The 13346-nt window shown below is 34.6% G+C and overlaps 1 protein-coding gene across 3 annotated transcripts in view; it reads right to left on the reverse strand.

The window, feature by feature from the left end:
- Positions 1 to 13346, reverse strand: part of ARHGAP29 (Rho GTPase activating protein 29) — a gene marked incomplete at both ends in the record, with an annotated part of 68804 nt that overhangs the window by 40149 nt on the left and 15309 nt on the right. For all 3 annotated transcript variants that reach the window (XM_080692599.1, XM_080692598.1, XM_080692597.1), the window contains 5 exons: positions 101 to 165; positions 1390 to 1527; positions 1956 to 2004; positions 4553 to 4625; positions 5077 to 5173. In XM_080692599.1, the coding sequence (XP_080548725.1) occupies positions 101 to 165; positions 1390 to 1527; positions 1956 to 2004; positions 4553 to 4625; positions 5077 to 5173 (422 nt within the window). The remainder of the gene's footprint in view (positions 1 to 100; positions 166 to 1389; positions 1528 to 1955; positions 2005 to 4552; positions 4626 to 5076; positions 5174 to 13346) is intronic.

A 13346-nucleotide genomic window follows, 5' to 3' on the forward strand; every position in this document is an offset into this window, starting at 1 on the left:
AAGTTCTTTGCTAACCAAAATTTTATTTTGCAAGGCACTTTTTGGAACTCATCTGAGTATTATATTGTTATTGAACCCTTGAAGTACACAGAATACATACCTGTAGTCGGATGTTAGCTCTAGTTGCCTCAGCTAACTTCACAATATTTCTAGTGGACTCCAATTCTAAAAAGAATGAAGAAGGTATCAGAAGACAAAATTAACTTATTTTCTCCCCTTGATAGTATAAAATTATTTCTAATTATCCAGTTAAAAATGATCACACAAACTGTTATTCATCTTGACATAATGTGGTGATTTTTAATTATAAGTTCTCATCAAAATCAATTGGGGAAAATTTTTCCTCTCTGAGGGAATAAACCTATCTGTTTGTGAGCTATCCCTATATAGGGCTATTCATGTAGTTCTGATTAGCATTCCCTATTTAAAACAAATGCAGTAGAAAGAGCACAGAGCTTGGTACTATCTTTTTTCTTCCAGTTATGCTATATGATCTTATGTAAACCTGCTATATAAACTAAAAAAATTGCTTGTTTGGTGTGTCCCAGCTTTCAAATGGCATTAAGGATCCTTGTCTTGCCTACTTTCCAGGGTTCTATAGAACTAAATGAGATAATATGAAAAGATTTTTTCAACTGTAAAAGACCTAGAAGATGTTTCTTAGGGCTGTGGTGTAGCTCAGTAGAAGAGCAACTGGGCAGCACGCATCATGCCCTGGCTTTGATTCACAGCACTATGAAACAAAACAAAACAAACAAAAATGAAAAGATGTTTCTATCACCTTCTGCTTATACATCTATTATTGCTTTTACCTCCTTTTACCATATTACTTAACTGCCTTTCTTTTTTTGGTGTGTGTGTGTGTGTGTGTGTGTGAACATGGTACTGGGGACTGAACTTGGTGCTTTACCTCCAAGGTATACCTCTAAGCTCTATGTATGTATGTATAGTGGTACTGGGAATCGAACCCAGAGGCATTCTACTTCCCTGATGCCCCCCAACATTATTTTATTTTTTATTTTGAAACAGGATCTTGCTAAGTGGCTGTCCCTGAGCCTGTGATTCTCCTGGTTCAGCCTCCCAAGTATTGGGATTACAGGCATGTGCTACCATCCCTGGCCTAACTATATTTCTTTTCACCCATCAGAGCATGATTTCTTTAAAGGAAAGAATATTCTATTTGTCTTTATGTCTTCAGAGTCTAATGGCTGTCCCACAGTAAATATTCAAAGGGTTTAACTAGTGTAAGAAAAGTTTTTATTACAAGAAGGGAAATAGATATTGATTTTCTTTATTATAATGAAATAACTACTAATTTGTAATCATAATACTCAGCTATAGAAAATGAATCACAATTTAATTAATCAGATACTTCAAAGGACTACTTACCCATATTAAGCTTTTTTTCAACCCATGACACTATGTTCTTTGTATATTTTGACCATGTTTTAGCATATGATAAAGCCAATTCTATACAATCAGTGTTCTTTAGCAGCATACTGTCTAGTTCTCTAGGAGAAAAATTTCCTGAAAATAAAAATATCAGGTTAAGAATACATCAAATAAGATCACATAGCAATTCTAAACAAATAAGCATTAAGATCCCTAGTTGTTATTTAACAAACAGGTTTTAAGAAATTTAAGTGACAAATTTATAATTAAAGAAGTACAATTTAAACTAAAAATGTTTTCAAATTATAATTTTTGGGGTCTTACTTTGTATTTCTATTGTTTTTCAAGTTACAAAACTTTTGTCTTTTTCAATCAGTTTATATCATCAGTTATCTATCAACTTAAGTAGACTTTTCCCTTAACTTTTATATGTAAAACTTTATGTATCATTTTATGTTCAAAATAAACCAGATTACATCAAGACGTGATTAAGTAATTCCAAGTGTCTAGCAAAAGAAACTGCAAAATGTGTAAAAAAAAATTCCAACCATCTTGAGCATTACCTTTTTCATTGGATGAATCCACTGAGTCCACAGAAATGTTTTCAAAAGACTTAGAACATGGAAGAAAACAAATACAAGATTAGAGCAGAAGACCACAAGTCTCTATCTCAGAAATTTTCCATCGCAATTTGTTACTCTGACATAACTCCTGGTAAAGAATTTCAAGTATTTAAAACTCAAAAAGTGCCTAAGAAGTCTGTTTAAATACCAGAACACTTTATAAGAATTATATGGCTTTTTACACCAGCAGTTCTCAAGATCCAAGAATGAATAATCTCATTGTTTACTAACAGCATTAGTTAACAGTAAGAATCCATGTAAAACCTTAAATTCTTCAGATCCCAAAAATATTAGTCAGGAAGTAGAGGTAATCTAAATAGATTACAATCTAAGCAGAAGACATAGATCTGTCTTGTCCAGCCAACTTTTACTGTTTTATTATATGACAAGCACGCCCTTGAAAGTTTATTGGACAACTTGGCACAGAACTTTCTATAAGGATGGAAATAGTTTACATATATATTATCTTGAACAGTAGCTACTTGCTACATGTAGCTATTTGTTTAAAAAGTGGCTAATATGCAAGAAAGTAAAAAATTTATCTAAGTATTAATTTTTAAATGTAAAAACATGTGACTAGTGGCTATTTTAATAGTGCTGGAAAATACCATCTACCAAAACTGTTAGATAGTAAATATGATCTCCTTAGAGTATACAGAGATTAAAAAGCAGAAGAGATCAAAGAGACCTAGATCTGAATTCCATCTCTATTACTAGCTATATGACATTGGGCTACATATAGTTTGCCTTTCTGTAAAAAGGCAAGAACTATTTTCATTTGGCTGTTTTAAGGATTAAGATGATGTAGCATGCTGGGTGTGGTGGTGCACACTTGTAATCTCAGCATTCGGGAGGCTGAGACAGAAAGATTGTGGTTCGTAGACAGCCTCAGCTACTTAGTGAGGCCCTGTACAACTCATTGAGACCCTGTTTCAAAATAAAGAATAAAAAATGGAGCTGGGGGTGTAGTTCGGAGGTAGAATCCCCAGACCCACAAAACAAAACAAAATAAAACAAAAAATGTCCTTCAACAAGCTGGGTGGTGGTGCACGCTTGTAATCCCAAGCACTTGAGAGGCTGAGATCACATAGGTTCAAAGTTAGCCTTAGCTACTTAGGCTTTCAGCAACTTAGTGAGCCTCTGTTTCCAAATAAAGTATAAAATAGGTTTGGGAGTATAACCCGGAGGTAGAAAAGCCCCTGGGTTCCACCCCAGTACCACAAAACAAAACAAAACAAAACAAAACCAAAAAACCCCTTCAACAAGAAAAGTATTATTATTATTAGGATTACAGTATCATGGTCATCTTTCTAATTCCAAATCTAGGGCAAATTAAAACTTCATAAGAGGAAAAACAAAGTGCAAAAATTTTAAAAGAGGAAAAAGTATTTTCCTGTTAAGATTCACTATACAATCAGTATACAATAGAAGCACAGGAACAGGAAATATGATTCACATCTAAAATTTAAACTTAAAATGTGGCACATTTCCAAATATTTATTGAAATCCTCTCTAGATCTAATCATCCTTAATAGGAAATAATCAACATATATCCCTGAAGCAGTTTGTTTAAATTTCTTGTATTCAGTGAAAAAAATTCAGCCAACTGAAATATTAGTACTACTATTATGAATCTTTAAAGCAATATTTTTCATACATTCCTCATGTCCTATTATTCTATAGAACAACTGAAATGATCTCACAAAACATTGAGACCTATAGGATTATTAAAAAGCATTTCAAGATAACAAAGTGCATGATGTGTGAAGATTAACATCCTCCTTACTTTTTCTATTTTTTTCCAAATTTTACTAGTTATTTAAGATCTGTGGCAATATAAGCAAGAAATAGTTAAAAATTTCTTTAAAAATTTTGGATCTAATAACATATGGATTCATTAGATATAATGCTAAAGAGTACTGCTTGTCAAAAGTATAATTTAGCCAGGCGTGGTGGCACACGCTTGGGAGGTGGAGACAGGAGGATTGCACAGGTTCGAAGCCAGCCTCATTGGCTTAAGAGACCCTGTTTCCAAATAAAATATAAAATAGGTCTGGGAGTGTAGCCCGGAGGTAGAGGGTTCCATCCCCAGTACCACCACCACCAAAAAACAAAACAAAAAAAGTATAATTCATTCATTCATTTTGTGGCACTGGGGATAGAACCCAGGGGCTTTCTACCTCCAGGTCACACTCCCAGACCTATTTTATATTTTATCTGGAAACAGGGTCTCATTAAGTTACTGATAGCCTCACTAAACTGCTGAGGCTGGCTTCGAACCTGCATGATCCTCCTGTCTCAGCCTCCCAAGTACTGGGATTACAAGAGTGCACCACCACGCCTGACTAAAAGTATAATTTAAACTGCTGCTCAGCAAATTGACCATATTTAAAATAAAATGGTCTGGTTTTCTTGCTGTAATATGGTAATTTATAAACTTAACTATCAAGAAGTAATGCCAAGATTAAGACCAGAAAAGAACTAAAATATTAATTTAAAAATATTAAAGGGTTTGCTTTCACACAAACTTAGCCTACCTTACTTTCCCGAGAAACAGGCAGTCGTAATAATGAATCATTGCCTACATCTCCCATAAGGAAGTTTGTTAGGCTATCCAAGGAGGTTAAAAATAGAAATAAAAAGACAAATTATATTTCTGTCATAGGCTATACATTCATTATGTCATCTGAAGTTAACTTTTAATTAAGAACCCCCCCAAAAGTCTTAGAAATCTTGTCACATAAACCACATAGTCACTTGCAAATGACTGTTGCTTCTAAAAAGCTACAAAGATACCTACAAATATAGTAATAAGCAACAAAGAATGTAGCTTTTCCAAAGCTGTAATAAAGTTATAGTAGTTAATATTTTATTCTCTATATATCTTGCTGGATTATGCAACATATGCTAAAACACCTATGCAAAATTACTTTTAAAGACAGCCCTTGGGCTGAGGATGTAGCTTAGTGGTAGAGTGCTTGCCTAGCATCTGTGAGACCTTATGTTTAATCCCCAGTAACGCAAAAACAAAGCATCACTAAAAAGACAGTCTTCTACTTACATATTTCCAAAGGTAAATGCCAAAGTTTCAATAGAAGAAAACACTTCTTGAAATAGATCGTTTTTGTTTTCTTCATTAACTTCTGTAAAGTTCACAGCTATAGAGAAAGGTTGGTTATATTAATGGAGAGAATATTTGAAACTAGATTTGTACAGTTATTTAATTCTTTAAAAATTCACCATTACTTCAAGAAGCATTAAAAGATTTAGAAACTGAAAATCCTAATTAATAAAATGAATAGGATGTTCAGGTTCTTTGTTAAGGAAATCATAAAAGATCAGTCTGTATAACAGTAATTGGCATTCCAAATTGACTATGCATGACATATCTTAAAAGTGACTCAATGTGAAATCAGTGTGTCTTGGGATCAGAGTCCAGATTACACTGAGAGTATTCCAGATAGGAACTCTTCTACACTGTTGGTGGGATTTCATATTAGTGAGGCCACTATGGAGATCGGTGTGACGATTTCTCAGAACACTGGGAATGGATCCACCATATGATCCAGCTATACCATTTCTGGCTATCTTTCCAAAGGGATTTAAATCAGAATATGATAGTGGTACATGCATATTCATGTGTATAGCAACACAATTCACAATAGACAAATTATAGGATCAACCTAGGTGTCCATCAACGGATGAATGATTACAAAATTATGAGATATATACATAATGGAATTCTACTCAGTAATAAAAAACACAATCATGTAATCTGCAGGAAAATGGATGAACCTGGAAAACATTAAATTAAGTGAGACTTGCCAGTCACAGAAAGTGTAGTGTCATATGTTTTCTCTCATATGTGAAAGCTAGGGAGTAACCGGGATACAAGAGAGACTTTAGATACTGGAGGAGAAACCTCAGTGGAGTGAGAGAGGTGGGCTGGAGGAGGGTGGGGAGAGGGGGGATCAATAAAGGGAACACTTCCACTGACATTTGGTAAATACATGAGAATACCAATGTCAATCTCAATATGCTGCGTAGAGAAGCGTGGGGTAAGGAGGAGGGAGCCGGGGAAAAGCCCACCAAGAGCTGTGTGCATGTATGTCACCATCACTAAGAACTGCATTATGATGTGAGACTGTAAGACTAGAATGTCCCACTCTAAGTATTTTTAAAAGTGTTCTGTGCTATTTTCTCTTGCTTACTGCTTTCTGGCATTCTTTTTTTGGCAGGGAGGGGAATGAACTTAGGGGCATTCTACCTCTAAGCTACATTCCAAGCACTTTTTAATTTTTGTTTTCAAACAGGGTCTCACTAAGTTGCTGACATCCTAAGTTGCTGAGGCTGGTTATAAACCGGCAATCCTTAAAACACCTAAACACATCATGAATCATTGAAGTCAATATAAAAATACATATAAACTACCAATAACTGAAGTCATATATACATTGGACATACCATAAAACCTGTAACACAACATATCACATTTAACCCAGTGCACTAAAAATTTTAAATTCGTACTTATTTATAGCCTTATTTCTTATAAAAAGCTCCTGGGCTCTGAGGTCCATGCTAATTGACAAATAGTTGCCTTTTGTTTACAATAAGGATGCACCTTGTTCATAGAAATTATAAAACACAATTGAAAAAGTTTTTAATAACATCTGTATCACATCTTGTTAAGAGAAATTATAAGACACAATTTAAAAAGTTTCTTTTATAACATCTGTATTGTACTACTATTAAAAGCCTAATTTATGTAGACAAAATCTGAAGATGAAATTGGCTTCTTTAAAAGTAAATCATCAGCCGGGCGTGGTGGCGCACGCTTGTAATCTTCACGCTTGGGAGGCTGAGACAAGGAGGATCACATGGGTTCGAAGCCAGCCTCAGCTACTTAGTGAGGCTCTCAGAAACTTAGTGAGACCCTGTTTCCAAATAAAATATAAAAAAGGTCTGGGAGTATAGCCCGGAGGTAGAAAGCTTCTGGGTTCCACCCCTAGTACCACACACACACACACAAAAGTAAATCATCCCCAGCATTCGGGAGGATCGTGGTTTGTGGACAGCCTCAGCTACTTAGTGAGGCCCTTTGCAACTTAGTGAGACCCTGTTTCAAAAAATAAAGAATACAAAATAGGGCAGGGGGTGTAGCTCAAAGGTCGAATGCTCCTGGGTTCCTTCCCAGACCCCCACAAACACACACACAAAAGTAAATCATGCTGCTCAGGCTGGGCATTAGGAACAACTGGTTCCCTATATCCCACCCTTTATAGTAACCTTACCAATAAAGGGTAGGTAGAGAAACCACATGGAAAAGAAGGTATCTTCTGCTTTTGTGGGGGTATAGAGGGTAAGGAGGACTAGAGATTGAACCCAGAGTTTCTACCACTATGATACACTCTCAGCCCTTTAAATTTTTATTATTTTAAAATAGGGTCTCACTAAGTTACTGCACACTGGTTGGTTTCAAACCTGTGATCCTTCTGTCTCAGCCTTGCAGGTACTGAGATTATAGGCTTGCAACATCACTCCTGGCCACCATCTTCCACTTTTACCAGTTGTTTTAAATCTTTGATGGGGAGTTTTAAAAATAATGTTGGCGCTATCACCCAAGATTCAGATGTCAGAGGTATGTAGGAAGTTTTTTTTCTGAGTCTTCAATCTACTTGACCTTTGTGCAACTTTTAACACTTCTACCATGTAATCTGTATACAATCATGGTTAAACTTCTCTCTATGCCCCAACTTCCAATGAGAGCTGATATAACAATAGGATTACTCTCAAAAAATTGAGTACTACGTAGCATAGTCTGTGTAAAGTGTGTCTGACATACAGTATGTCAATCTTAAAAAATGTTGGATATAATTACTAAGTATTACTTCCTTCTTGAAATACTCCGCTCTCTTAGAAGCAATGTATTATATGTAGTAATAAAAGAAGTAAGGCTTTGGAGTTTCAGACCTGAGTTCAAATCTAGCCTCTACCACTTCCTGTGTTATTCTGGATACATTATCTAACTTCAATTTATTTATATACAAAAATGGCACATTATTGAGAATTACTAAGAAAACAAATGCAAAGTACCTAGTGTATAGTGCTTATTATTCAGTGAACATGAATGCCCTCAGTTTTATATGTATCTGTGGGTGATCTATATTCCAGAGGCTTCCCCTCTCAGCCTAGAATTCTCATTTTGGATTTCTCTATACATTATACCCTCAAAACTCCATTCAATTCCATACCGTTAGGAGACTAAAATCTAAACCAGCTGTCTCGTTTTGGAATCTCTGAGCCTCAGGCCCACATTTCCAATAGTTTCTTTGACAAGTTTCTTTTCATACTTCCTACCTGCTTCCCCACGCCCCCAAATATTCCTTAGCTTGCTAGCTTTGCTTTCAAAAGCTTCTAAAATATTTTCATTCTTTCTATTTCAATTGCCACTGACTTAGTTGAAAAGCCCACATTTTCCCTCTCGTCTAAACCAGTTAGCAATCTGCTCATTGGTGTCTTCTCCACTCTCTTCCCTTTATTAATAGTTTTTCAAAGCCTCATCAAAATTTTGCTTAAGTTTAAACAGGTATCTCTTAGGTGTCCTACTAAATGATAACACTAAGCACTAAGACATTTAGTGTCTATTAAAAAAAAAACCACATATATAAAAGCAGTAACTTTCCAACATTTTACCACAACATATAGAAAGAAATGTGTATCAAAATACGACCAAGTATACCTAACATACATAAATGATAATCAGTAAGCCAGGCGTGGTGACACATGCTTGTAATCCCAGCATTCGGAAGGCTGAGACAGGAGGATTACGGTTCACGGACAGCTTCAGCTACTTGGTGAGGCCCTCTGCAACTCAGTGAGACCCTGTTTCAAAATAAAGAATAAAAAATAGGGCTGGGGGTGTAGCTTGGAGGTGAATGCCCCTGGGTTCCATTCCCAGACCCGCAAAAAAAAAAAAAAAAAAAAAGATAACCAGTAATAGTAATAATAACTCACATAAAGTTTTGAAACATATTTACGTCTTACATAGTATGTGCTGTACTGATTTTTCTTCTGTATTCCTTTTTATATTTTCAAAATACTGGTCACAATAAATTCACTAACTTGATGCCATGAGTTAGGGCTTACAGTTTGAAAATCTCTCAGTGGAAAAAATGTCACCATTTGCATGAAAGGGAAAAAACTGAACAAATACATAGAGGAAAAAAGTCTTAAAGCTAAAAAACCTACATAATGAAACTTGTTTCTAAGGAACACAAAAGACAACTTGAAGACATAAAATGCATATTATATTCTGGAACAGAAATGCTAAATATCTTAATTCTTTTTAATCTGTAAATTTAACCCAAATCACACTCAAAATGCCAAGAGATGGGCTGGGCATGGTGGCGCACGCTTGTAATCCCCGCGCTTGGGAGGCAGCGACAGGAGGATCGCGCAGGTTCGAAGACAGCCGTGCTGGCTTAAGAGACCCTGTTTCCAAATAAAATATAAAAAAAATAGGTCTGGGAGTGGAGCCCAGAGAAGGGTTCCATCCCCAGTACCACCAAAAAAAAAAAAAAAAAAAAAAAAAAAAAAAAGCCAAGAGATTATTTCCAGAACTTGGCATGCTAAATCAAATTCCTGATAGTAGGAACTACCCCTACTAAACACACTATAACACTAAAATAAAACAGTATGGTATTAGCATATATCAAAACAAATCAATGGAATAGATTAAGGTCCAGAAACGGCTATAAACATATATGAGAATTTAATGATTTATAATAAAGGTGATATCTCAAGTTAGTAGAAATAAGATGAATAATTTGATAAGATATTTAGACACCTATGCTTTACAACATGTCAGACTTAAATTTAATAAATGATAACATGAAAATATCAGGAAAAAACTGGAGAATTCTAAAATTTCAGAACAAGGGAGACCTTTACAATACTGCTATTAAAAAGAGGCAGAGATGCTAATAAATTTAAATGCAATAGGAAATCAGAAAAAAGAGTAAAGGAAATTGCAACTTTTAAAGGCTAGTATTACTTATACAAAGAGAATTTCTACAAATTAAAAAAGACTAACTACCAAGATAGTATCAGATAAAAGGTCAATTCACATAAAAGGATGTACAAATGGCTCAGAAACAAATACAAAAATACTTGACTGCACTCAAAATGAAGAAAATGAAAATCAAATCTACATGGAGACACCAATTTTCATGATCAGGCAGGATTACAACTTGTGAACCAGCTCAAATAGAAAAGGTACATGAAATCAGCCTCTTTAAGCACTGTTATCAGAAAGGCAGAACCCCTACGGAAGACATTTGGGGGGAAAAATACACACACACACACACACACACACACACACACTGCTCTCTGATCCAGGAATTACCCATGTAGGAATCTGCATGGTTATTTATTGAAATCATTGGTAATATAAAAAAACTGAAAACAATCACATATCTATTAGCAGTGAATTGGTTAAATAAATTATAGTAGAACCACAAAATAAAATGTTATACAGCTTTGAAAAAAAATCAAAGTAAATAGCAACAATAGGAAAATCCTATATATATATATATATATATATATATGGATAAATGAGGAAGGAGCAGAATGTACCATGTGTACAAAAAGAAGGTATAAAAAAGAGAACACATTCGTGTATTTGCTTGTATATGTGTAACGCATCTCTGGAAAGATACACAAGAATGAAGTAATAGTTGTTATTTATTTAGGGACAAGGAATGGGTGAGCTAATGGTCTAAATAGAAGAAAATTTACTGTTGAATATTTTCTTGTACCACATACATTTTTAATTGTGTGAACAAAATACATATTAAGAAAGTTTGTAGAAAAGAAAACACAAGGCTTCTACAGTGTTGAGGGGTAATTAAGGCTTATTTTTCTGTTTGTCAATAGGATAAAACATAGATTGTAAAAAATATAAAGAAAGCATTATTTTCATTTATGTTACAAATAAAATTGACCTAAATAAATAAAAATACAAATACTAAGCAAACATAAATTACTGAGTTTTGAAGTTGTCTTTATCTGCTTCAAAATAGGCTGTATCTCTCTTATCACATTGCAAATATTTTGTCAGACTGAGCTTCCTGCTTGGAAACAGGAGGACACACAGGAAATACAAATCACTACTATAATAAATGAGGAAAACTAAGGATTTTTCCTTTAAAGTTATAACAGGGTAAATCTCGAATTTATAATAAAAAACCAGGGGAGTTAAAAATTCTAAATTCTCATTTCTTATGCATAGGAAGTGGATACAATTCATGCATTAAAGCATGTGGTAAGAAAAACAGATTATACATCTCTGATTCTAAAGTTATTCTGTATCATGCTTTTTTGTAGCAGTTTGGTAAAGTTAAAAAATCCATTTAACAGTTAAGACCTCAAAAGCAAGTCACTGCTGTTTTTAAAAATGTCATCAGGGGGTTAAAACTTAATAATATAAATGATCTCTATATTCCTATAGCTTTTTGGTCCTATCATATAATAGTTTTTTAAAGTTTATATCTAAAATAAAAATAAAAATATACATTTATACTTTTTTTGCAAAGACTGAAGTAAGCAAAATTGCTTGTTGCCACAGAATACACATTCAAAAATGGTGTCTACCTATCCCTTGCCTTTTCAGGTTTTGAAAGCTCAACTACCATTAAAAAAAAAAAAAAAAAAAAAAAAAAAAAAAAAAAAAAAAAGCTCTAATTTGATCTCCACTTTGCAGGTCACTGATTATTTTTCATCTGTGTTATCAATATATTTTTAGGGGAGCTCACCATTAAGAGTAGGAACAGGGTGGAGGTTTAATTTGAAAACATATAAACTTGCCCCAGAGAAAACCTAATTTTTATAGTTTTCTAGTCTCATAGAATCCTATGAAACAGAGTAAACTTCCCAACAAGTAATCTCTCCCTTTTTAAATCTCATCCAACAAGAAAGCAAAATAGTAACAATATTCCCAAGTATAAAGACAGCCACTGTGGGAAATAATATTCAAAAGATTGCTTTACCTGAAAGATAAAAAAGACTCTCAAGGCAGCTGAGAGACTACTCTCTTCAAGTGTGTTTCTGGAATGTGTATAGCACACAGCACTCCTTCCCCAGGACATCCTGACTGCACACAATAGCCACTGACAACAATTGGGCTAGGTTGCTATTTCCAAGCATGGAAATTTTACTATCTATAGACACAAATTTCCCTATCTAAGTAAAGTTAAATGGCACTTGTAAACAATATATTTTTAAAAAACAACTATGGTTACTAAGCACATTTTTATAAGTCTTATAACAGAAGCTGCCCATGTTTCCCACTTAAAATTTTTTTCCTAATGTTCAAAATAGAGAAAAAAAAATGAAACCATACAAACAAGATATAATCTATATCAAAAAGAAGCCGAGGAGGGCCCTTAAGTCTATGGATTGTATTTTATCGACAAGTTTGTTTTTCTTTCTGCCTCATTCCTTGCCCTTTGCCTTCTCCAAATATGAGTATTTCGCCAATGTCACAAGTTCTTCACATCCAGAGTTCTTACACAAGGGGCCTATATTACAGCCCCACTTCAGCTAATGCCTGCACTTGACCTTTGAAATTCAGGACATGGAACACCTGTACCCAAGTCAGTCTTTCCTTTCCTCAGTCAACCTAGGATGGGCTGCTCACTGTCTTCTCTTGGTGCTGTGTATATTCTATTACAGCACTGATGATAAGACTGCTGTGCCCTTGTCTGTAACTTCACTACATCAATAATATCCAAATGTTACTTTTTAAAGTTCCATTACTTAAACCTATTTTGCCTTATTGGTGGCATTTTACACTGATGATCAAGTCTTAAAAGCCTGTACTTTTAAAATTCCATGACACTTTTCTTCAGATCATTCTCCTACCTGTTAGATGTTTATCCAGATCTCCTATCTTCTCTCTGTCCCTGGATCTCACATCAGTCTTCTATTTACTTTGTACATTCTGAGTTAAGGTCATCCTCTACTATCTCCTTCCTATACAGCAACAATTCTCAAGTCCACATCTTTAACTTCAAAGTTCTCCTTACCCCCTACCAATCAACCTGTCTTTATGTTTTGTCAAATTGACATCCATCCCCTCTAGATGACAACCAAGAATCTACTACCACATCCCAGCTTCTGCCTCACATCAGACCTTCAATCCTTACCTTGCCCATTATTTCTAACAATCTTTCAATTGACCAAAATATTCAGTTTCAATATTTCTTATATATTACAGCTCAGAATAATTTTTAGCAATTTTAAGTGGCAAATCATTTCAGCAGATAATGTTCC

Source organism: Muscardinus avellanarius (assembly GCF_963383645.1).
Source record: "Muscardinus avellanarius genome assembly, chromosome: 3".
In the NCBI taxonomy this organism is placed as follows: domain Eukaryota; kingdom Metazoa; phylum Chordata; class Mammalia; order Rodentia; family Gliridae; genus Muscardinus; species Muscardinus avellanarius.